Source organism: Ranitomeya imitator, chromosome 8 (genome assembly GCF_032444005.1).
Source record: "Ranitomeya imitator isolate aRanImi1 chromosome 8, aRanImi1.pri, whole genome shotgun sequence".
NCBI lineage: Eukaryota > Metazoa > Chordata > Amphibia > Anura > Dendrobatidae > Ranitomeya > Ranitomeya imitator.
Window position 1 is genome coordinate 161,050,292 of NC_091289.1, and position 25,828 is coordinate 161,076,119.

The following is a 25,828-nucleotide window of genomic DNA, read 5'->3' on the forward strand; positions in this document are numbered from 1 at the left end:
CAGCTTCCCTGCACTGTCAGCGCCGGCCGTAAAGCAGAGCACAGCGGTGACATCACCGCTGTGCTCTGCTTTACTTTACGGCCGGCGCTGACAGTCAGTGCGGGAAGGTGACGGCGGGGGACGTGACAGACATCGGAATGTGAGTATGTAGTGTTTTTTATTTTATTTTATTTTTTACAATGGTAACCAGGATATATATCGGGTTACTAAGCGCGGCCCTGCGTTTTGTAACCCGATGTTTACCCTGGTTACCTGGGGACTTCGGCATCGTTGAAGACAGTTTCAACGATGCCGAAGTCGTTCCCCTGATCGTTGGTCGCTGGAGAGAGCTGTCTGTGTGACAGCTCCCCAGCGACCACACAACGACTTACCAACGATCACGGCCAGGTCGTATCGCTGGTCGTGATAGTTGGTAAGTCTTTTAGTGTAACGGTACCTTAAGGGGTAACGTTTCTCTTTATGAAGAGTGACATGCCTGACCTTCTGAGATTCTGATATGGCTTTTGTTCCAAATCATGCTGGTCAATATTGACTTTTAGGATTGCTACTTCCAATAGGTTGCACTAGAGTCCAAGTCCTCTTTCTTTCTGAAAGACAGTTTGCATAGAAGTCAAACACTCACAGATCACAAAGAATTTGCACATCCTAATATTCAATCGCTTTACAATAAATCACTTCAACATACAAAAAATACCCATTTAAGACTATTAGTGTTGAAAAAAAATTCCACCAATTTATAATGTTTGGACTCTTGGTGCCCAATTCCCCGATGGGTTTCCGTCAGAATTCTGGTGTAAAATGCTTTGCAGCTCGAAGTTGCACAATTTTTTTTTTTTTTTTGCAATACATGGCACTAGTTTTAATTTGGTTCTAAACTCCTAACTATTTAAATATTAGAGATTTATTTGTCTGGTCACAAGATCTTGAGGTCTAACCTGCACCTCCATTGATCAGCTGCTATTCAAGTAAATGGGAGTTGTTCTGCTGTACCCAGCAGTGGCTGCTACACATTTAATGAATGGTGTTATACAGTGCAGCTCTGTTCAATGAAGGCCCCTGTGGCCATGGATCACTCCTTACCTTATGTATTTTTCGTATGTTCTCTATTACATCCTTTTTTCAGACTTTAACCCCCATTTTCTTTCACACTGAGTTCTACAGTTTGTTTCCTTCAGTTACACACAACTGTTACTTTATTTTCTATCTTGATGATTTTTACAGTAAATAACACTTAGTAACTTCCGAAGTCACTGTTTGGGCTTCTTGCTGACATGGCACAATTTGCACAAAATACAAAGCTTCAGTTCCTTTTTTTTTTTCGCTGGGTGCGTGGTTACAGCCTCGATCCGAGTCACCGAGAGTGAAATATTTGGGGTTGTACCAGATTCAATAAGGTGTTTTTTTTTTTTTTTTTAAATGCTACCTCCATCCTCTGCACTTTCCATGCAGGCACTCTGACAATGTTTTTCTTGTGATGAGTAAATCCATGTCCTTCTGTGAATGTCACGGTTTGTCTCGTGTACCAGAAGCTTCATGATTCAACCTTGAGATGAAATCTGTACATTTTGTGCCAATGACGAGGCCGTTCTTGGCTCACTATGAATACAAGCCTGGGTGACACTAGAGACATGAGATATATTATGTATGGTAGAATGTTATTTTATTAGAGACACAGTTGTCAGATTTCCGTGCTGAATTGTGAAGGGTACAGAGCACAGCATCCTGCACGTCCGTGGTAGATCACAAGTACTTGGACTTGTGACCTGATTAAAGGGGTACTTCATTGTTGATGGCCTATCCTAAAAATAGGTTATTAATACCAGATCAGTGGGGGTGTGACAGCCGGCACCCATGTCGATCAGCTGTTAACGGCGGCTACTGAACGTTCAGTTGCGGAACATCAAATTTCCGTCAACTACCTAGTGGCCACAACGGGGTACTGCAGATCCATCCCTAGTAATTTTTCAAAGTCTCAAAACAAATCCAGAAACTTTACACGCAGCGCTACAGGGGAAGGCTAGCATCATCAGCGGAAACAAACGGAAACTTCATAAAGTACACTTTGAAAAAAAAATGGCTGGTGCGAAATGATTCATCCAGTCCATCGGCCTCATCAGTAATCTGGCTGCTGGATGGAAGCCATGAGAACTGTTGCTTACCTGACTGCATCCATGGCTCTCTTTTTGATTGGCCAGTTGGGCACGGCGTCAAATACCAGTGACACCACAACAATGACGACATCCCAGGCCGGTTATTCAAAAAAGCCCATAGATGCAATCAGGGAAGATGTAGTTACCACGGCTCCTGTGATGTGGCCACAGTTGACTGTCAGGGCCGATGGACGGGTCATATAGTAAAGTAAGATAAAAAATGGAAATTGTGTGTGTGTGTGTGATTTAAAAAAAAAAAAAAAAAAAAAAAAAAATTTAAAGAAGTAAATATATATCTATATCTATCACACGCACACACGTACAAGCTGACAATAACTCAAGCTCATAAACTGAACTTTTGACTTTCTCCATCCACTGGACCATGTCATCCTTCTTCTTTTTGCTGTGATCTAGCCACGTACCTGTTTACTCCGCTGCTTACATTGCTGTTTGCCTATGTTCAGAGCACAGTGACCTGACTTGTGCCTTCTTACTGTGACCTGACTTGTGCCTTCTTACTGTGACCTGACTTGTGCCTTCTTACTGACAGGTTTTATGGACTTGGAGCATGTGATCAACAGAAAAATGGAATTGAAGAGGAAAGCAGAGGTAAAACGCAGTCCCATGGCTGCACCCATGTAGTCACTGACCCGAGAACAGCTGATAATGTTTTCTAATGGAAGCAGGGGTGTTTTTATAGTGACTCTCGTTCATCTTGAAAACAAGTTCAATGATATTATTGTTGAGATCCATGGTCAGGGCCACTTAGTGTTGACGGGTCTGAATACTCCATATTGGTAGCATCTGTAGGTCGTACAGCGCCCCCTGTAGTAGTCCTCCGGGGTCCCAACTCGCGATCCGCACTCTTGCTGTTATTGATGTCAACAGCTGAAACCAAACAACCAAAGCTGCATTCACATTAATCAAAGCTGCATTGCGCACAGTCACAGGACTTTGCTAAAATTTCCTAGGTTTCTTTCCCAGTAAGTGACACTTTTGAACTTATTCACATTTTTATCCAACTGACAGCAAAAAAACAATGTCAAGATCCTCATTCACCCATGTGCACACACAGCGTCTGCTCTGTCACAAAAATAGAAGTGACGTGTCCTCCCTATAGTGCCGTTCTGTAGAAATAATGGCTTTTGTCCAATAATATATTTGCACAGAACTCAATAATTGGGAGGATGCGTTTCCCTTCTATCTTACTTAGGGAGACAGACCCCTAAACCATTCGCTGTGTGTGGGCAGCTTGGATTAATGAAGATCATTAGATCAAACATGCCCCGCTTACCTTACTTTTGTAGAGAAACTGATGATTTGATTTCTATTTCCTGAATCAATAGTATGGTGACTATAAGAAACTTTGTAATACAGATTATCAGTGAAATCTGCTTCTTTCTCCCTGAGTACTATTTCACTTTCATTATAATCTGTGCTCCCATGAAGCCACATTTTCATTACTGAGATGGAAGATGGCAGCTACAGGGAAACTTTCGGCAGGTTTTTGTTATTTAGTCTAGGAGCAGCGTATTGTGAGGGCAGAGAGCCTAATAAGTGACACAGCCCTGTACATCAAATGAGTACTGGAGCTAAAGGCAAATGGACTGGGGATAAGCTGGGGTTGGGAAGCCACTGGCATCCATCTGTTAACTGGAATGATGACAAATTACTACTATTAGGAGGATTTGTTACTTTTTAACGTTCAGATAATGGTTAAAGTCACGTTTGTAATAGTTACTGTATATACTAGAGTATATAAGACGACCCCCCCCCCCCCTCCTAATTTAGCCACAAAAAGCTGGGAAAACTTAATGACTCGAGTATAAGCCTAGGGTGGAAAATGCAGCGGCTACCGGTAAATGTCAAAAATAAAAATAGATACCAATAAAAGATTAATTGAGACATCAGTAGGTTAAGTGTTTTTGAATATCCATATTGAATCAGGAGCCCCATATAATGCTCCATAAAGTTCATGATGGTCCCATAAGATGCTCCATATACAATGCACCCCATATAATGCTGCACAAATGCTGATTATGGCCCCATTAGATGCTCCATACAGACATTTGCCCCATGTAATGCTCCATAAATGCTGATTGTGGCCCCATAAGATGCTCCATACAGACATTTGCCCCATGTAATGCTCCATAAATGCTGATTATGGCCCCATAAGATGCTCCATACAGACATTTGCCCCATGTAATGCTCCATAAATGCTGATTATGGCCCCATAAGATGCTCCATACAGACATTTGCCCCATGTAATGCTCCATAAATGCTGATTATGGCCCCATAAGATGCTCCATACAGTCATTTGCACCATATGCTGTTGCTGCGATTTGAAAATAAAAAAAAAATAAAATAAAACATCACATACTCGCCTCTCGTCGCTCCGGCCGCCGGCACTTGCTATACTCACCTGCTCCCCGTTCCGCCGCCGCTTCGTTCCCCGTCTACTGCACTGACTGCTCAGGCAGGAGAGCGGCGCGCACTAATAGTGTCACCGTGCCCTCTGACCTGAGCGTCAGTGCAGAGAATGCAGAAGACGCAGCGGCGGCCGGCGACGGTGGAATGGGGGGAGCAGGTGAATATCACGCACTGCTTATACTCACCTGCTCCTGGTGCGGTGTCCCTGCCTCCCCGGCGCTGGCAGCTTCTTCCTGTATTGAGCGGTCACATGGTACCGCTCATTACAGTAATGAATATGCGACTTCACCCCTATGGGAGTGGAGTGGGGTCCATATTCATTGCTTAGACAGCTGCCGCTCCACCTCCCCTTTCCGACCCGTGGGTATGACTCGAGTATAAGCCGAGAGGGGCAATTCAGCCTAAAAAAAATGGGCTGAAATTCTCGGCTTATACTCGAGTATATACGGTATCTGCCATGTTTTTGTATCCATCACATTCTGGTCCATTCTTGTTGCCTCCAGGTCTTAAAGAGTGAATTGATGAAGGAAGTGGACATTCACTTTAATGAGTTTGTGAACAACTTTATAGAAGAATCCACCTCTCTAGAAGCCTCTTCTGCTTCCGGCAACTGTTACCCTGCAAATTCTGAAAAAGACGGCCACAAAGTGAGGTAATGTCTCCCATGGCTACAGATATTTTGGGATTGAGTAGGCCAATTTTCTCTATGGTAGAGATTGATGGAAAGGGCATAATCTGCTACAGATTCTTTTTTAAACTGTTTACAGGGGCAAAATCTGCAGCAATTCTTGCATTCATGCAGTGACTTCACCACAGAGTTCGCTTTTTGGTGAACATTTCATAAATTAAAATGCTGCAGATGTCAAATCGTCCAGATTGGTCATTGTCCACTGCTGATTCTCTTTGCAGTGCATGCATGATATTTAATAAAGTCTCATCCATGATGCTACTTTTTTTAAAATGTGGATTTTCCACCCCAAAGATCCAGACATAAATCTGCAACTATCGAACCAGCGCCAATTCTCGATACCGCGTTTCCTGGCATCAGCATCTGGTAGGGCGTTTCATGTGATTGGTGCAGCCATTCCTCTGCCACTGATTGACTGCAGCCTTCACAAGCTTTTTTTTTTTTCTTGTTCTGAAAAAATGTGATGACTGCAGCTGATCAATGGCTACTGATTGGCTGCAGCTCCCAATCGGTATTGATGCAGAGGAGAGTTGCTGGTTTTGTATTTCTTACCCTGGGTAAATTTTAAGTTTACTTTTGTGCAGACTTTTAAAGTAGGGGCTAAAACTCTTTTAAAGTTCCCGCACAGCGATCCGATGAGTGGATACCTTACTCCTACTGTATTATTGGCACTCGGCCAAGCCGCTAGCTGTCCATTTGTCGGCCCAGCTTGTTGACTGTTTCCAATAACAACCAGTAGAGTTTCACTGCTGCCCTGGACTGTAATGCCTGTCGTAACTCCGGGTCCGTTCAGAAAAATACAAGAATACTGTATAACCTTGTGACGTTCAGTGATGAAATGGGGGGGGGGGCGGGGGGGGAGTTCAGCTTGAAAAAACTTGTCCGTTACAGAAGCAAAGCAAACAGTCTCTTCACGCTGAGAACGACTTATGTAATTATTAATTTGCTTCCCTTTTTGAATATCCTTTCACAATAAGTAAAGCTCTCATTTATATAGAGGTTGTGCACTGTTGAATTTGTGGCGCACCCGGTGGTCCTATCTGGCTGATTTATTGTCCCCTCGTCAATGATCATCATCAATGTCTAATTCTTCACTTTTATGTACAGGACATTGAAACCACCCCCGGACCACGGGAAGGTGTTTGTATCAAGACGTTCTTTACTAGAGTAAGTAAGGACACTTTTTGGTTTCATTCTTGTTAAAGGTGTATCCAATTTTTACCAAATTCTTTTTAAAAGCAAATCAGTGACTGTAGCGGGCATGTGCCATAATTCTGCCATCACCACTTGGCCGTGGAGCCACGATAACCATAGAACAGCTGCTGTGGTCACACGCCGGCCACCTTGTATGCACAGGTCCTGGATGCTCCATTTCAGGCTGGTGTTTCTTGTCGGCACATAACGAGGGCGGTGCGTGAAGGAGGCTGGTTAATGTCAAGAACTAAGCCTTCCTCCTTTACCACGTCTGCTTCAGATAGAGACAGGGGGGCTGGCTTAGCTACTAAAATAAGCCAACTGACGAGCGCCTGTCATACCAGTGACAACATAGGACCGTTTCCTAACAGAAGCCGGAGGTGGAGCTGCCGAGACCAGCGCTGATATCTACAGAAAGTATACAGTGGGCTCCACGAATCATGTATGCGGAGTATAAGCTAGGGGGGCTACAACTAACCATGCAGAAAAACGCACTTACGAAGTTTGTAGAAAGAAGCTGCACAGAATGATGGTGCTTGGGTAAGCAGCGTCTTTCTCCAAACTTAACAATATCTTATATTGGACACAAGTATGCTAGTGAGTTGTATGGCTGTCGGCCTCTTCATAGTATGATTTTACTCTGGACCCTGGGAGCTCGTTGTCCTTAGCGTCAGCAGAATTTGTATTACGGCGTCTATTAGCGATACTACTTTGTGTGTTCTCCCCGTCTGACAGCATTTGAGCGTATAAATGGCAGAAAGCCTCATTCATCTTCTGCCATCTGTATGTCCTGGGAACACAAGGTAAAGACCTTCTTGTTTTATTACAGTGAACTGTTTGAAGTCAATCACTTCCGCACCATCTATCACATGTTTATCGCTCTCCTCATCCTCTTCATCCTCAGTACAGTCGTTGTGGATTGCATCGACAAGAACAGGTGAGTTGGGTATTTGCCGCAATCTCAAGGGGGAACTTGAGGTTTCTTGCATCATTTCACCATTTGAATGGAAACATTGAAATTCTTTGCTGTACTGTTTTTCAAACTAACTTCATGTGTTGGTGTGTTTTTTTTTTTTTTTTTTTCCTTCTTCTTTCCTTTTCCCTGCTCATTTATTTCTAGTCAGCTCTCAGATCGCGACTTATCAGCTAAGGTGTAATGGGCGGCCATGCTGTCCCCATACACGGCAGTGATGGGTTACTCTTCCCTCATCTATACACCCTCATGGTTCCGTACATTTGGAATTATTATTATTAAAAAAAAAAATGGAAATGTTATGAAAAGGTTATGAAACGGTTGGCCTTCTCATTTAATAGTTGGATATTCTTTGACTCCAGACTGCATAATACTTATTTTTACTTCTTTTCCTTAAGGCCAAATTGTTCTAGTGGAATTTAATTCTACTCTATTTGTTCAAAAATTATGTTTTTTCCAAAATGTGAATATATTATTATATACATTGTTTTGTAATTAATCCATGCAAAATGGTAGCCAAAAACACGCTGATACTTTACTGCTCATCTCTCTGACTGCTGTCTACTGTCCCGTGTGCAGTTTTCAGCACTTCTTCATGCTAGGCCGGGACTTCGGCCATAAAAGGATGTTGTAAGGTCACGATGTATGTCCTGAAGTCACGACGTTCACTCTAGGTCAGCACTTTCGGCCACGACTACCTAGGCCTAGGATGTCTCTGCGCATTCACTTCGTAAAGTCGCCCCATTGTCGTCACATTAATACGTGCGATGTGACCTTATGGCATGCACACTAGGCCTAGACTTCTGGATGCGACTAGGCATGTGCAGGGACATCACAGGCCTGGCAAGAAAATGCTCAGGGCTTAAGTGCACGGCAGCAGTAAGAATGGGACCAAAAAGGGACCGTGAGTGGTGAGACCAGTTGTGTATCTTTCTATACTTCAAGCGTTTATTAGGCTCTGGGCTCTTCAGACCCCATAACATAAGGCCCATTCAATTTGTGGACCATACATTTCCTGTGAATAGTATTTCCCTGTAAAATCCACTTTATTTGTATACAAATCTGGTCAGATCCACTCCTCTGTACTGAAGAAATCGGTTCTTCTATGTGTATTCTGGGATCCATATACTGACTGTTGAGGCAATGCTGTTATAAATCACTTGAAATTTGGAAGTAAATAAGATGACTTGCTGTTCGCTATTGTTCTTTCCGGCTGATTTATGTGCTCTTTGTCTTGCAGACTTGTTTTGGAGTTTGATCTTCTGTTTTATGCTTTTGGCAAGTTCCACATTGTGTTCTCCACCTGGATATGCATGTTCTTGAGCACCCTGATCGTCCCCTATGTCCTCTTAAACATGTGGGCCCAGGGATACAAGACGTCATCGCACCGCACCATCCGGTCTCTGTTCTACGGGTCGCTTTACTTGGCTTTTCAGATGCTTGGCCTTGGTTTCTGTCCCGCATACATAGTTCTACAACATAATTTACCCCCAGCTTCCAGGTTCATTGTCATTCTGGAGCAGGTAAGCTAGTCTGGTCTTCAGGACTTTATCTCTGAGGTTACTTTTAAAACTTATCCTGGGTTTCAATTTTATCTCAGCAATCAATAGTTCAGATGAAAATAAGAAACTTTTTGTAATAAATCTCATCAGAGAAGTCTGCTTTGTCCTCTTCATTACTCACATAGCGACAGGACATGTTCAACTGGCCACTCAAGTCACTTCATATGGTCATGGGAGGACGAGGACATGAGCCCACTATACTTATAATTATCGGGGGTCCCAGCAGTGAAGCCCAAACTGATCTAACTATTGTTAGCCAGAGACTAGAATAACCCTTTAAATAAAATCTGCTTATTATAATATTTCATTTCCAGGTTCGAATGATCATGAAGGTGCATTCATTCATAAGAGAAAATATCCCTCGGGTCTTGTCTTTTGCCAAAGAAAAGTCAAGTGAGTATAAAACCTGAGATCCCATCATCTGGAGACATTCGTTCTAATGGAAACTTTCAGATGGAGAATTATCTAGAAATCTCTTGACCTTGAGGCATTCTTTCTGCTTTTACAGTATATTTTTTTGGTCTGCCACTTGCTAGCGGTCTTTTAGCAGATGTGGTGTGTAGAATTTGGAATCTAGGATCCTGTCCTCTGGAATGTTCATTACTATTTTGGTTTTTATGTTGCTGACGATGGAATTGGTGAATCTTGTTTTCTCTTCTCTTAGCGGTTGTGCCAGTGCCACAAGTTACACAATACTTGTATTTCCTGTTTGTTCCTACCCTGATTTACCGAGACAACTATCCAAGGTAAATGAGTTTCTCAACTTTGTACTGTTTGACAGCACATTGCTGACCTTTTGTCTACAACTTCCATCCTCGCACGTCGTGTATCAGCCGTCTGATGAAATTTCACAAAAAAAGAAATTTGCTCTGTAAATGGCAGTTAGTACTCCGAAGAACATCTTCATGATAATGATAATTTAGTTTAGACGTATTTCTGATCTGTAGAATTTCCTCTTTTTTTCAGTAGGAGAAGGTGGTAATAGAATGGCTAAATAATAATCAATCATATTACCTGATGGAGGCTGAAATATGGTCTTTATTGGGCCAGTATTAACATCTGACTTGCGCTGTACTCCCTGTGATTGATCCCATAACTAGGTGACAAATGCTTTTATGCATTTTTTTTTTAAGTGCATTTGTTTGTCTTGTAGGAATCCATCTATAAGATGGGGGTACGTTGCCACGAAATTTGCTCAGGTAAAGTACTAATTTATTTCAAGGTATATGAATGAAAAAAAAAAAAAAATGATCCCCCTCCTACGTGACTTCATTCTATGGCTGTTTAAATGATGCGCTGCAATACTTTTTTTTTTTTTTTTTCCCGGTTTCTTTTCGAATCTCTCAACATTTCTTTTTCTTTAAAACTTCTTTGTTTTATAATTTTTAACAGATATGTAAATGGCGTCCAGAAACATCAGGAATTAGTAATCCAAACAAACGTGCAATGAAATAAGTCAGAAAATGTTTTGGGTACTGGACTGTCAATATTTAAGCCTGAACATATTGTTTGAAGGAATCGGAGGAGTGACCTGTACAATATTTTTCTAAGTATATTCACTTCAAAGGATGCTTCCTTGACTGACGGTATGATCTTCGCTTGGGTCAGCATTGTCCCGACTGTACAGAACAGGGAGGTGACTGGGCCAAGTTAAGTCATCACCATCAGTCATGGAAGCAAGGGGTGCAGCTACCAGTGTGACTAAGGGAAGGTGGTCCGGACTGTGGCCAACACACAGTGGGCACTTATTACAAGGCAGTCTGTTGGGAGATGCGCTTATGTTATTATTTCCCTCTTGCACGGACTCTTTTCCTGCAAAGTGTCTCCTAGTCCTGTGAGGCTGATCGCCCATTCATGGTCGGTGGTTTGCGTTGCAGGTGCTCGGCTGTCTCTTCTACGCCTACTACGTGTTTGTCCGACTCTGCATCCCGCTTTTCCGCAACATTAGCCAAGAGCCGTTCAGCCTCCGTGTCCTGGTCCTCTGTATTTTTAACTCCATCCTTCCAGGTACTTGGTCACCCCCTGGATTTGGGGCAGTGTTGTTTGTCCCTAGGTGACATTTACATCGGTGTGTTCTGTGTGACAGGTGTGCTCATCCTCTTCCTGGCCTTCTTCGCTTTCCTGCATTGCTGGCTCAATGCCTTTGCTGAGATGCTCCGTTTCGCCGACCGAATGTTCTACAAGGTAAAGTGATGGGTTGTAATGAGTTTTAATGCGTCTCCTCTTCTCCTCAGGCCATTTTTTTTTGTAGTATTAGGTCAGTCATTTAACATAAAAATACAACACTCTTAAAAAAAAAATAGAAAGAAAACCTTTCCATTTGATTTTTTTTCAGGGTATTATTAACCCCTTTCTGACCTCGGACGGGATAGTATGTCCGAGGTCAGATCCCCTGCTTTGATGTGGGCTCCGGCGGTGAGCCCACATCAAAGCTGCGACATGTCAGCTGTTTTGTACAGCTGACCTGTGCGTGCATTAGCGGCGAGTGGAATCGCGATCCACCCGCCGCTGTTAACAAGTTCAATGCCGCTGTCAAACGCTGACAGCGGCATTTAACTACCGCTTCCGGCCGCGTGGCCGGAAATGCGCTCATTGCCGACACCGTCACATGATCGGCAGTCAGCGATGCGTCTCCATAACAACCAGAGGTCTCCGTGAGACGTCTATGGTTGTTGATGCCGGCTTGCTGTGAGCGCCACCCTGTGGTCAGCTTTCATAGCAAGCCTGTAATTCTGCTACATAGAGGTCGATCTATGCTTTGCCTCTATGTAGCTGAGCCGATCCAGTTGTGCCGGCTTCTAGCCTCCTGGAGGCTATTTAAGCATGGCAAAAGTAAAACAAAAAAAAAAAAAAGTAAAAAAAAAAATGAAATAATTAAAAAAAAATATATAAAAGTTTATATCACCCCCCTTTTGCCCCATTCACAATAAAATCAAATATGCACCTATTTGGTATCGCCGCATTCAGAATCGCTCGATCAATAAAAAAAAATTAACCTGATCGCTAAACGGCGTAGCGAGAAAAAAATTTGAAACGCCCGAATTACTTTTTTTTGGTCGCCACGACATTGCATTAAAATGCAATAACGGGCGATCAAAAGAACGTATGTGCACCAAAATGGTATCACTAAAAACGTCAGCTCGGCGGCCAACAAATAAGCCCTCACCCGACCCCAGATCATGAAAAATCGAGACGCTACGGGTATCGGAAAATGGCGCTATTTTTTTTTTTTTTTTTTTAGCAAAGATTGGAATTTTTTTTTTCACCACTTAGATAAAAAAATAACTAGACATGTTTTGGTGTCTAATGAACTCGTAATGACCTTGAGAATCATAATGGCAGCTCAGTTTTGGCATTTGGTGAACTTGGCGAACAAGCCAAACAAAAAACACGCAATAGATTGCACTTGAAATTTTTTTCCCATTTTCAAGTACACGATATGGTAAAACCAATGATGTTGTTCAAAAGTGCAACTTGTCCCGCAAAAAATAAGCCCTCACGTGACCATATTGACGGAAAAATAAAAAAAGTTATGGCTTTGGGAAGGAGGGGAGCGAAAAACGAAAACTGAAAATCCCAAGGTCATGCAGGGGTTAAGGTACCGTCACACTTAGCGACGCTGCAGCGATACCGACAACGATCCGGATCGCTGCAGGGTCGCTGGAGAGCTGTCACACAGACAGCTCTCCAGCGACCAACGATCCCGAAAGTGAAAGCACAGCACAGCGGTGAGTCACACAGCGGTGACTCACCGCTGTGGCTGTGCTCTGCTTTCACTTTACGGCCAGCAGTCAGTGCAGGAACCAGACGGCAAGGGACAGACAGCTGAATGTAAGTATGTACTGTTTGTTTTTTTACGCTGGTAACCAGGGTAAACATCGGGTTACTAAGCGCGGCCCTGCGCTTAGTTACCCGATGTTTACCCTGGTTACCAGTGAAGACATCGCTGAATCGGTGTCACACACGCCGATTCAGCGATGTCTACGGGGAGTCCAGCGACGAAATAAAGTTCTGGACTTTCTTCCCCGACCAGCGATCTCCCAGCAGGGGCCTGATCGCTGCTGCCTGTCACACTGGACGATATCGCTAGCGAGGACGCTGCAACGTCACGGATCGCTAGCGATATCGTCTAGTGTGACAGTACCTTTAATCTCTAATTTCAAAATCCTATTACTGTATATACTAAAGTATAAGCTAAGTTTTTCAGCACTTTTTTTTTTTTTTGTCCTGAAAGCGCCCCCTCGGCTTATACACGACTGAGGTGTCCAGAAGATGGAGGGGGAGCGGGAGCACGAGTCACAGGAGGCAGTAGATGGCGGCTGCTGCTGCTAAAGGCTGTGCCCGCTGCTCACTTCCCTGCGTGGGAAGTGAATATTCATTTCTCTGTAATAGTGCGCACAGTGTCAGCCGCAGCAGCCGGCACCTGGGGAAGAGTAGGCCGTGCGTACCAGGATGGGGAAGAGGAGGCCGTGCGTACCAGCCTTGTACTCAAGTCAATAAGTTTTCCTAGTTGCTTTCCGGCTGCCCGGCGCTCACAGCCAGACCAGAGAAACACAGCGCCGGGGACAGACAGCGGTAGGTAAGTATGTAGCGTTTGTTTTTTTTACTTTAACGATGGTAACCAGGGTAAACATCGGGTTACTAAGCGCGGCCCTGCGCTTAGTTACCCGATGTTTACCCTGGTTACCGGGGACCTCGGGATCGTTGGTTGCTGGAGAGCTGTCTGTGTGACAGCTCTCCAGCGACCAAACAGCGACGCTGCAGCGATCCGGATCGTTGTCGGTATCGCTGCAGCGTCGCTTAGTGTGACGGTACCTTTATACTCGTGTGTGTATATACGGTAATCTCTATTTGCATATGCTACTGTGCTGTATGTGTCGGGCCCGCTTAGAACAGTGCAGCTGCCGGCTGTGTATATTGAACATTTATGAGTCATCCAAGTCTCTGCAGTTAGGGTGAGATAAAATAGGATTTGCCAGAGATTTCTCTTTAAACACACCAAAAGAAAAGCAAAATAAATGAAAAGAAAAACCAAAGTGGACAAAAATACTCTCCTGTAAGTAAATGGTAATGGTACATGTAAATAACCTAGGGTACTTGGCTAACACAGTTTTGATCAAAAAACGTAAGTCCTCCTACTGCGACAAGGTGAACCCAGTTGGGACAGTCGTGTCCTGTCTCTAGGACCGTACCGACTGGGTACACCTTGTCGTGGTGGGAGGTAGTGCATATGCGTTCTGTTTTTTTGTTTTCTGTGAAATGACCAGTGTGAACATGCTTTTACACATTGCACCAACTTCTGCTCCAGCTCACTTCCTTTTAGATTTCACTCCTTGATTGCGAGATGTTGTAGCGATATGATGAAAGTGGGAGCTATAATGTGATATTGGTTGTAAACCCATTTTACCAGAAAAATATAAAGAGTATTAAAACTGTACATGTGGCAATCCCAGGGACGGAAGATACCGGACACTCGCATTATGTAAGGGCCACGTATTACAGGGACAGTCATTCTACTAAGTGATACAATGGCAAAGGCCGCCCATCGGTACAACTCCACTATATCCGCTGGTGATGGCTGCTGTGTATCTGCATCAGTCACTGTAAAGAAGACTAAGGACACGTTCCCTTCATGTAATATCCTGATACCCTGCCCTTACATAAGATGCCGTATTAAAGCAAATAAGCAGCTGAGCTTTGGGGAAGCAGAGGCTCCGTGGTTTATTTCCATTCCGTCTCTAGTAGCTGTGTGATTGTGTTTTTCCTGAACACTTCTTTGTTTTATTTTCCTGCAGGAAAATCTGCAAATACACAGAGGGCACATAACTTTAGAGCAGATCTGCTTTGTAGATTCACTAATTCACTATTTTGCCTAAACTGTTATTTTCAGGATTGGTGGAATTCCACTTCATTCGCCAACTATTACCGTACCTGGAATGTGGTTGTACATGACTGGCTGTACTACTACGCCTATCGGGACTTCCTCTGGGTAAGATGCCGAACCTTCCCTTCTATTTACTCAGAAATGCAGCGTTCTTTATCTTCACGCCTCTGTTTCTCTGGCTTTTTTTGTATGTGTTACTTTAGCTGATGTCCCTTTTAGGTGAATGGTAGGGATGGATTTCTACTTTTTCTACATGCAATTTTTTTTATATTTTGTATGAGCTTAAGTTGTGTGTTGTTTGCTTTTTTCTCCCTACAGTTCTTTGGCAGGAGGTTTAAAGCAGCTGCCATGTTGTCTGTGTTTATGGTCTCTGCTGTCGTTCATGAATATGCCCTTGGGATCTGCTTCGGATTCTTTTACCCAGTTTTGTTCATTCTGTTTATGGGATTTGGCAGTAAGTGGATCTCCTCTTCTCATATACAACTCATAGACTGGGGAGGGGTCCTTGCTCTGGACTACGACTTATTAAAGAACCATTGGACGGGGATCGCAATGCTCGGACGGGCCAGAAATTCTCCCAACCCGAGCATGACTGCATGTATTTCTATGTGGCTGTGACAGCAAACTGACTGAGATTTTAGGGAGAGATAAGGTTATTATTTTCTTTGGGTGAAATAAATGTAATTCTTTAATTGCAGTGATTTTTAACTTCATTCTTCACGACCGTCGGAGAGGTCCCATTTGGAATGTGATCATGTGGACATCACTGTTTTTGGGACAAGGTGTCCTGCTCTGCCTTTACTCTCAGGAGTGGTACGCACAGCGCCACTGCTCGCTCAGCAATGTAAGTTACAATCCGCACTCACTTAAATAAGAAATTAGGAATGCATGATCCAATTATCTGTACACTGCTAGGTTTTGGTGTGTGTAGATCTTTCCTTTAATGTATAGATTATGTAAATGGCCCCAAAGACTATAATGGGTACATGTTGTTTGTATGTACAAAAAAAGAAAAAGCAACACGTTAGATTTTTTGTTTTATGCCACTGACAGTGAGTGGAAAAAAAGGACACTGAATGATTTTATAGAAGCTTGCAAAACTATATATACACTCCGATGGCACGCTAACGTAGATCAGAACGTTTTTCACACATTAAACAGATTTGTGAAAGTGGACAAAATGAGTTCTACACGAGCACATTTTTAACTGACAACATGCAGTTATTATTTAGGCCACATTAAAGATGGGATCAGCCGACGAACGAACTGCTTCCTCCACTGTTCTTTACCGTGTTCACATGGGTGGATAAGTGGTCTTAAAAATACTCGTTCAGTCTTCTATCAGCCTGGGTAAAATGGCTGGTTAAAGCATGAATCCTGCAGTGGTAGAAGGACTAATATTTAACTTTATTAACAATATAGTAAGGCCTGTAGTTTTGTACTGATATTGGAGAAGCTCTAACTTGGAGGCTTCAGTTATTTAGATTCCGGATGGTGAGAATAGAAGAAATATATAGACTGTTGAAAATCGCAGATCTCCCTGGGCTTACCTGAGTGTCTGTTTATTTTATACCTTCTGTTAATATGGGTGTTCTGTACATAAATTAGGTGGTTCATACACACCGTAATTACACATAGCAGAACACAGGGCTGCAAAGTACGGTAAGTAAACCACTGTCTGTATCCATGCAGGTTGCTTACGCTTCCCCTGCAAATCTGCCCACTCCGATGAGATTTGGCAGGCCTCCAATCATTAACTCCTTATTCACTCTACCATTAATATTTGTTTTACAGCCCACCTTTCTGGATTACTTGAAGCCACGCTCTTGGACTTGCCATGTAGAGGAGCAGAAACTGTGAACTTTAGAAACACTGCAGTGACATCGTTCAGCCTTCCAGTGCTGAAACTACTACTGACTTCCTCGCTTTGTTACTGAATGTTTTTTTTTTTTTGGAAATGGCCTGTGACAACTGATCTTGAGAACCGAATCGCTCTACTTTTCTCCCTATTGACAAAACACCCAAACCAGCGATGGATACATATCCAGGATGCTCAGTTTTTCCACTTTTACATGCAGGATGCGGTTTTCAGGGGACTTTCTCTGCGTCAGTCGGTGCCTGGACCATCCCATTCTTCCCTTGCCTTCATGGCATTGACCTAAACCGTCCTTGTACTGTGTTTCTCAGTTGTGCATGTCAGGCAGGACCTTGGCCGACTGATGCTCCAATGCCTTTTGCACAATGTATTACTGAATGTATTCCCACGTGAAGCCAGCATGGCCCGAATAGGACTGTCAGTGGTCTCTAATGTCCACCATGCCACGTCTAATCAAATTTGCTGCACTACTAAGCAATAATGAGATTTGCAACCTCCTTTCACTCTTGATTTAAATAACCAAAGATTTTCTGATCTCTGTAACCTTCTTAGTTTTCCCTTAACCCCTTCTCATTGGAGATAGTTGAAGTATCAGGGCAGACATTTCATTGGATCTGGTTGCTTTTACCAGACGTAGACCTAAATTTTTTTTTTTTTTCTTTTTGCCCCCAGCTTACGGCTCCTACACTATTTCTGGGCTGAGCGTGTCCTTTTACAGCTCGGTGATCACTTTTTATATAGTAATCGTGCACTCTGTATAGCAATTTAGCGATAATCAGTAACATACCATTTGCTTTCCTTCCTAATCTCTTAATTCTTATTCCTGACTGCTCCTCGCATTATTCATTTTTGATGCGAGGTGTGGCTGGTTCTTTTTGTTTCTCTTCTCATCCATCCTGTTACACTGATAATGTACATGTCATTGTATAATCCATCCTTTGGTGTAACATCATGGCTGGAAGTGAACTTGCAAACTCAGTATTGCCATCTGCAGCATGTATCCTTTCTAGGCCAAGAAATGCATTGAGTGGAGTTGTATGGATAAGGGAACATTCTCCTTCCTGATTGTATATTATGTAACTTATTCTAGTGCCGTTAGGATAATGGCGAAACAATTGCACAAGGACAGACCAAAACTGAAGGACTTGTGTGAACCAGGCCAAGATTCAGGCTGATGCAGTAATTAATGCCGATGTGTCATAAGAAGCCTTCACTGCTCATAGTACTCATAAATCGCAGCGACCGGCCAGTCTACAGCAACAGAAGGGGATCGTCTCACCAGCAGCACGGCACAACTGGAAGACCAACTACAAATGGTCCGTGACCAAACTTAGATTGATGGACATTTCTTTGCCAAAATTGCTGTACACTGCCGCCTTTGTGGTGTCCACGTGTCATGCAGCTGTCCTTTAGTGTGTACGCGCTCTATGGTGTCAAATCTATAGAATTTAATAATGCCATAAAGCATGCAGCCGGTTGCCCATGTGCCTTGTTCTTAAGACGTCTTTGTAGAAGCTGCAGTTTTTACAGTGTTATTCAAGAAACCTCTAGAAGGATGTTGCAGAAGAAAAGCACCATTATTTCATTGATGACAACCCCATCCTTTACAGGTGAAATTGTGCTGCATCACTTCCTCAGTCATTGTAGGGAATAACAAACATTGATTTTTGGAACAACAAAGTCAGGACCCGAGTGTTCTCCGATAACACCTTATCCGGGCACGTTCGCTCATCACTAATGCTCCTCTGTCTGATCCAGACATCCCTTCCTGCTTTTGCAAAAGTATAATTTAGTGTTGTAAAAGTTCAACTTCTGATTATACGGTGATCCCTGAGGTATATCCGGAAAATCTTCTATTGTAGTGATCACTGGGCTGCAGAGATGCTGCTTGTGGCACTGGTTTCTTAAAGCACATGGTCGCCTTCAGGGCATATTTTTCTATTATGCATGTATCTTGTGCTAAAATTGTATTGTTATTGGGTTACTTAGAAATTTTTTTTGCACATTTTAGCTTTTAGGCTATGTGCACACGTTTAGGATTTCTCGCAGAAAATTCCTGAGAGAATTCCGGACATTTTCTGCAAGAAATCCGCAAGAAAACCTTCATGCGTTTTTGCCGCGTTTTTTTCCGGACACTTCCCAATGCATTTTGAAGTGGGAAATCCGCAAAAAAACTGGAAAATTAATGAACATGCTGCGTTTTTTACCGCGATGTGTTTTTTTTTTGCGGAAAAAAACGCATCATGTGCACAAAACATGCAGAATTCATTTTAAATGATGGGATGCTTATTGTATACGGTTTTTGGCGGTTTTATAGCGGTTTTATCGGGAAAAACCGCAACGTGTGCACACAGCCTTAAGGCTGTCAATTTCCGTGCAGATTGCTAGCTGCGAGGCTCATTCTGATCATGCGATTATAACTTATTTCACCAATATTTGGTGAGTTTTTGATGTTACATAATTTTATGCCCTTATTAGGTTATTTTGCGAAAAAAAAGGGGGCATGAGATTTCTAAGAATCCCATCCAATTTGCCGAAGTATAAGACACAATGTTTTTTTTTTGTGCAGGGAAAATACACAGCATTAAAAACTCATTTTGGGACCTTTAACCTTACTGAGATGATTTATGACCACCGATCACGGCAAAGGGGGGGCCGAACATTCATGTAGTCATATGGGAGAAGCTCCCAACAAGACAGATACAAACTTTGTCAGACTGAGCCTACTGACACCATTTTTAATGAACCTGAATTGTAAACCTTTTTTTTTTTTTTTTTTTAGCTTAAAATACATGCAACCCCCCTGAAAATAAACGCTCCTGAAGGTGTCTGCAAAGTATTGATATAACTTTGATCCTTGACAGCTAGAGGCATAGAAGGGTGTCCAGTATGGTGGCGCGGCATCGGTAGTCTACGGGGTGACCAGTATGTTGGTGCGCCATCGGTAGTCTACGGGGTGACCAGTATTGTGGAGGACCATCGGTAGTCGACGGGGTGACCAGTATGGTGGAGGACGATCGGTAGTCTACGGGGTGACCAGTATGGTGGCACGCCATCGGCAGTCTACAGTGAACTCTTGCTCTAGCGCTGTCATGTCTGTGAGGGGCTGACACTGTCGGGTTAGGTAGGGTTTGTTGTATTGTTTGTATTTTTTTTTTTTTTTTAATTTTCTATTCCGTCCTTAAAAAGTACCGTAAGTCTCTCCTGACGTCTGTTTCAGTGAATACTGATATTCCCAATCATGTAAAAATTCTGCAGCAGCTTTTAACAAACTTCGGTTATTCTGTTCCTTTGTTGCTACTGTTAAAAATTCATAAGTGGGTGTGAGTAGGTGGAGGTGTGTGTTAAATGGACCAATCATTGCTGCTAGTGTCACTGTACCCGGACACACCCCTTTCAGGTGGGTAGCACCCAATTGTTCAGGAGGAATCGGAGGAGCGGCACAAGGCAGAATTAAAGGGAAACCGTGCTCCGGAATTGTTTCATGGGGAATACAAGAATTAAGGATATGTCCACATGTGGCAAATCGGCTGCAGATTTCTTAGTAAGAAGTATCACTCTGGGGAAAAAAAATCCTGGAGGTAACCTCCTACCTGGAAATTATCTGTGGATAAAACATATTCTTCTTTCTTTGCTGCTAATATAATGTGCCACGGGTTTTCTGTCTGCAAAATCGTTATAGAAAATCTGCAGCAGGTGAACAAGCCCTAAACTAAACACGTCAGGTGCGGTCACAGTTCCTTTTCGTTATGTACAATTGTAAAACGAGATGATGTATTTAAGGGTCTGATTTCTGTAAATACTGAATCGCAGGGCATTTACTGTAAACCATACATGGGTTACAAGGAGTTAAGTTTGCACTCGCCTTTTGGTTCTCATACCAAATGCTGGGTAAACATGTTGCTGCAGAAATATTTAATCAAATGTTGATTTTCATTTTAAGTTATTATTTTTTTTTTTTTTTTTACAATCTTTAAAAAAAACCAAACTCAAATTACTGTCGGCCCATACACTGAATGTTGAATCAATAGTGTGTGTGAGCCTGACCTCTGCTGGTCACTAGCTGTAACTGTTGGAATTTAACACGTGACAAATGGTTTATTCTACATATTGTTTAATGTTTTAAAAGGGAGATTTCAAAATAAATGTGACTTTTTTTTTCTACATGTGTGATGTGGTTTTAGAATTATACAGCGGCAACATATACTGCTGCGCTTTACAGTCATCATCATTATTATTATCATCATCATCATCATCACTGTCTCACACCCTAAAGTCCCCATCAATATGTCTCTTGAAGTGTGCAAGTTAAAAGGAGAACCTGGAGGAAACCCACACCAACCCAGGGAGAACAAACAAACTCCTGCAGATATCGTCCTGGGTGGAATATGAACTGATGTATGATCTAATTCATGGATCAACTGGACGGAAAAAAAGAATTGCAGCACTCGCCCAATCCTAGAAGATCCTTCTATATTATTTCAAAACACTCTGTTTCGGTGGTTACTTTGTATCTCCTTTCATACTGCACCCACACACAAATGATACACCATTTCAAAGGTAAACTTGCCCCCTTCAGCAAGAAAATAGCCAAACAGACCACGCATTCACTATGTGATCACAAAATACAGTTTAAACATTAATTTTCATAAACCTGCAGTAAGGAAAAGTGACCTGCAGGTAGCACCACACTAGCTCAAAGCACACTACCACAAAGTTGCTTACAGACATCATAAACAAATCCATACAGATTGCACATTTCACTGCAGGTGAGTCACATATGCGAACGCATTTGGAAACATGCACTGCTTATTCTATTGGAAACATGCACTGCCTATTGTTCATTTCAAGCTGCATTTGGAGCGCAGACCTGACATTGTTTGGGTTTGGAATTACTTTGCAGGATGACTAGGATGAGGCGTATAAAAAGTAGGCCTCCAGGCAGGCCAACACGAACGAGATGTCCCAGACCTCTTCAGACACCATCTCGGCGAACAACAGACATTCTACAACCTCATCAACAATGGCAACAAAGACTTGAAAACAATAGGCTCAACAGAAGCCCAGACAACACATAGTGAATCAGCGTAGAACACTACTGCAAGAGCATTGTATTGATTTAGTTCCACCTGATTACTTCATGCCTCTACAACAAGACATCTGTGCAAGGAGGTGCCAACATTCACTTCCAAAGACACTGTTGTGCTCCCTTATTACTTCCAGACAATGAAGTTAAAACCCCCAGTGTTGGGAGTATGGATAAAGTATGTCCACATTGTTCAGCAAAGCTCTATTTAGGTGAACTCGGTAGTGACCAATCTGCTTCCACAAGGGAAAGGTTCAATTGCATGCCATTAATGTTTGTAAAGAACTTCAGACACTTATTGAAAAGAATGATCACGTAGCTCAAAACTATTTGCAAAATATACGGCAATTTAATAATGCTTTGGCTTTTGCATCAGTTCAAGTGAACTCTGTCAATATTCCTGGCAGGGGGCCATATTGTTTCAAAATACATGGCCAGGTTTATCACGTGCTTTGGGGTAGTGTGCCACCTGCAGGTCATTTTTCCTTACTGCAGGTTTATGAAAATTAATGTTTAAACTGCATTTTGTGATCACATCGTGGATGTGTGTTTTTTTGGCTATTGTTGAAGGGGCACGTTTACCTTTCAAATGGTGTATCATTCTTGTGTGTGGGTGCAGTATGAAAGGAGATACAAAGTAATCACTGAAAAAGTGTTTTGAAATAATATACAGTACAGAGCAAAAATTTGGACACACCTTCTCATTTAAAGATTTTTCTATATTTTCATGACTATGAAAACTGCAAATTCAGACTGAAGGCATCAAAACTATCAATTAACATGTGGAATTATATACTTAACAAAAGTGTGAAACAACTGAAAATATGTCTTATATTCTAGGTTCTTCAAAGTAGCCACATTTTGCTTTGACTGCTTTGCACACTCTTGGCATTCTCTTGATGAGCTTCAAGAGGTAGTCACTAGTGATGAGCGAATATACTCGTTACTCGAGATTTCTCGAGCATGCTCGTGGGTCCTCGGAGTATTTTTCAGTGCTCAGTGTTTTCGTTTTTAGCACCGCAGCTGAATGATTTACATCTGATAGCCAGCAGAAGTACATGTGGGGGTTGCCTGGTTGCTAGGGAATCCCCACATGTACTTAACCCCTTCATGACGCAGCCTATTTTGACCTTAATGACATGGCCATTTTTTTTGCAATTCTGACCAGTGTCCCTTTATGAGGTAATAACTCAGGAACGCTTCAGCAGAGCCTAGCGATTCTGAGATTTTTTTTCGTGACATATTTTGCTTCATGTTAGTAGCCAATTTAGGACAATAATTTTTGCGTTTATTTGTGAAAAAAATCGGAAATTTGGTGAAAATTTTGAAAATTTCGCTATTTTGAATTTTTATTCTGTTAAACCAGAGAGTTATGTGACACAAAATAGTTAATAAATAACATTACCCACATGTCTACTTTACATCAGCACAATTTTGGAAACAAAATTTTTTTTTTGCTAGGAAGTTATAAGGGTTAAAATTTGACCAGCAATTTCTCAATTTTACAACAAAATTTGCAAAACCATTTTTTTTAGGGACCATCTCACATTTGAAGTTAGTTTGAGGGGTCTATATGACTGAAAATACCCAAAAGTGACACCATTCTAAAAACTGCACCCCTCAAGGTGCTCAAAACCACATTCAAGAATTTTTTTAACCCTTCAGGTGCTTCACAGCAGCAGAAGCAACATGGAAGGAAAAAATGAACATTTAACATTTTAGTCACAAAAATGATCTTTTAGCAATTTTTTTTATTTTCCCAAGGGTAAAAGGAGAAACGACCCAAAAAATTATTGTACAATTTGTCCTGAGTACGCCGATACCCCATATGTGGGGGGGACCACTGATTGGGCGCATGACAGGGCTCGGAAGGGAAGGAGCGCCATTTGACTTTTTGAATGAAAAATTGACTCCAATCTTTAGCGGACACCATGTTGCGTTTGGAGAGCCCCTGTGTGCCTAAACATTGGAGCTCCCCCACAAGTGACCCCATTTTGGAAACTAGACCCCCCCAAGGAACTTATCTAGATGTATAGTGAGCACTTTGAACCCCCAGGTGCTTCACAAATTGATCTGTAAAAATGAAAAAGTACTTTTTTTCACAAAAAAAAATTTAGCCTCAATTTTTTTTATTTTTACATGGGCAACGGGATAAAATGGATCCTAAAATTTGTTGGGAAATTCCTCATGAGTACACCGATACCTCATATGTGGTCAGAAATCACTTTTTGGGCTCACGGCAGGGCTCGGAAGGAAAGGAGCGCCATTTGGCTTTTTGAATGAAAAATTAGCTCCAATCGTTAGCGGACACCATGTCGCGTTTGGAAAGCCCCTGTGTGCCTAAACATTGGAGCACCCCCACAAGTGACCCCATTTTGGAAACTAGACCTCCCAAGGAACTAGTCTAGATGTGCGATGAGCACTTTGAACCCCCAAGTGCTTCACAGACGTTTATAACGCAGAGCCGTGAAAATAAAAAATAATTTTTCTTTCCTCAAAAATTATTTTTTAGCCCGCAATTTTTTATTTTCACAAGGGTAACAGGAGAAATTGGACCCCAAAAGTTGTTGTCCAGTTTGTCCTGAGTACGCAGATACCCCATATGTGGGGGGAACCACTGTTTGGGCACATGTCAGGGCTTGGAAGGGAAGTAGTGACGTTTTGAAATGCAGACTTTGGAAGGGAGGGAGCGCACCATTTGACTTTTTGAACGCAAGATTGGCTGGAATCAATGGTGGCGCCATGTCGCATTTGGAGACCCCTGATGTGCCTTAACAGTGGAAAGCCCTCAATTCTAACTCCAACACTAACCCCAACACACCCCTACCCTAATCCTAACTCTAGCCATAACCCTAATCACAACCCTAACCCCAACACACCCCTAACCACAACCCTAACCAGAAGCCTAACCCTAACCCCAACACACCCCTAACCCTAATCTTAACCCCATTTCCAACCCTAACCCTAATTCCTACCCTAACTCTAATTCCAACCCTAAGGCTATGTGCCCACGTTGCGGATTCGTGTGAGGATTTTTCTGCACAGTTTTTGAAAAATCCGCAGGTAAAACGCACTGCGTTTTACCTGCGTATTTACCACGGATTTCCAGTGTTTTTTGTGCAGATTCCTATTGAGGAACAGGTGTAAAATGCTGTGGAATCTGCACAAAGAATTGACATGCTGCGGAAAATACAATGCAGCATTTCCATGCGGTATTTTCCGCACCATGGGCACAGTGGATTTGGTTTTCCATTGGTTTACATGGTACTGTAAACATGATGGAAAACTGCTACGAATCTGCAGCGGCCAATCCGCTGCGAATCCGCAGCCAAATCCGCACAGTGTGCACATAGCCTAATTCTAACCCTAACCCTAATTGCAACCCTAACCCTAATTACAACCCTAATTGTAACCCTAATTCTAGCCCTAGTTCTAACCCTAACCCTAGTTCTAACCCTAGTGGGAAAAATAAAAGTAAATATATTTTCTTTATTTTATGTTCCCTACCTATGGGGGTGATAAAGGGGGGGGGGTTATTTTTTTATTTTGATCACTGTGATAGGTTCTAACACAGCAATCAAAATGTACCTAGAACGAATCTGCTGGCTGGCAGATTCAGCGGGCGCACTGAGGAAGATGGCAGCGCCCATGGAGAAGACGGACGGACACCGGAGCTTGGTAAGTATGCGGGGGTGTGATCGGACAACGGAGGGGGGGGGAATCGGACTGTGGGGGGGAGCGGACTGGAGGATGGAGGGGAGCGGAGGACAGCAGATGACCGGACGGAGGACGGTGGGGGGGAGATCGGTGGCGAGGGCAGATCGCGGTCTCCAGCCATGGCCAATGATATTGTAGCACTGGCCATGGCTGGATTGTAATATTTCACCAATTTTCGTTGGAGAAATATTACTATCGCTCTGATTGAAAGTGAAAGTGATATGTCACTTTCAACAGCCAATCAGAGCCTCGGGGGAGGGGGGGGGGA

The 25,828-nt window shown here is 42.7% G+C and overlaps 1 protein-coding gene across 2 annotated transcripts in view; it reads left to right on the plus strand.

The window, feature by feature from the left end:
* SOAT1 (sterol O-acyltransferase 1) overlaps nucleotides 1-20,921 on the plus strand; it is a 33,060-nt gene extending 12,139 nt beyond the window's left edge. For both annotated transcript variants that reach the window (XM_069737698.1, XM_069737697.1), the window contains exons 3-16: nucleotides 2,701-2,759; nucleotides 5,084-5,232; nucleotides 6,376-6,435; nucleotides 7,292-7,399; nucleotides 8,676-8,958; nucleotides 9,312-9,390; nucleotides 9,662-9,743; nucleotides 10,151-10,196; nucleotides 10,875-11,004; nucleotides 11,084-11,181; nucleotides 14,888-14,986; nucleotides 15,200-15,335; nucleotides 15,580-15,725; nucleotides 16,676-20,921. In XM_069737698.1, the coding sequence (XP_069593799.1) occupies nucleotides 2,701-2,759; nucleotides 5,084-5,232; nucleotides 6,376-6,435; nucleotides 7,292-7,399; nucleotides 8,676-8,958; nucleotides 9,312-9,390; nucleotides 9,662-9,743; nucleotides 10,151-10,196; nucleotides 10,875-11,004; nucleotides 11,084-11,181; nucleotides 14,888-14,986; nucleotides 15,200-15,335; nucleotides 15,580-15,725; nucleotides 16,676-16,741 (1,541 nt within the window). In that variant the 3' untranslated portion in view covers nucleotides 16,742-20,921. The remainder of the gene's footprint in view (nucleotides 1-2,700; nucleotides 2,760-5,083; nucleotides 5,233-6,375; nucleotides 6,436-7,291; nucleotides 7,400-8,675; nucleotides 8,959-9,311; nucleotides 9,391-9,661; nucleotides 9,744-10,150; nucleotides 10,197-10,874; nucleotides 11,005-11,083; nucleotides 11,182-14,887; nucleotides 14,987-15,199; nucleotides 15,336-15,579; nucleotides 15,726-16,675) is intronic.
* The last annotated feature ends 4,907 nt before the right edge of the window (nucleotides 20,922-25,828 follow it).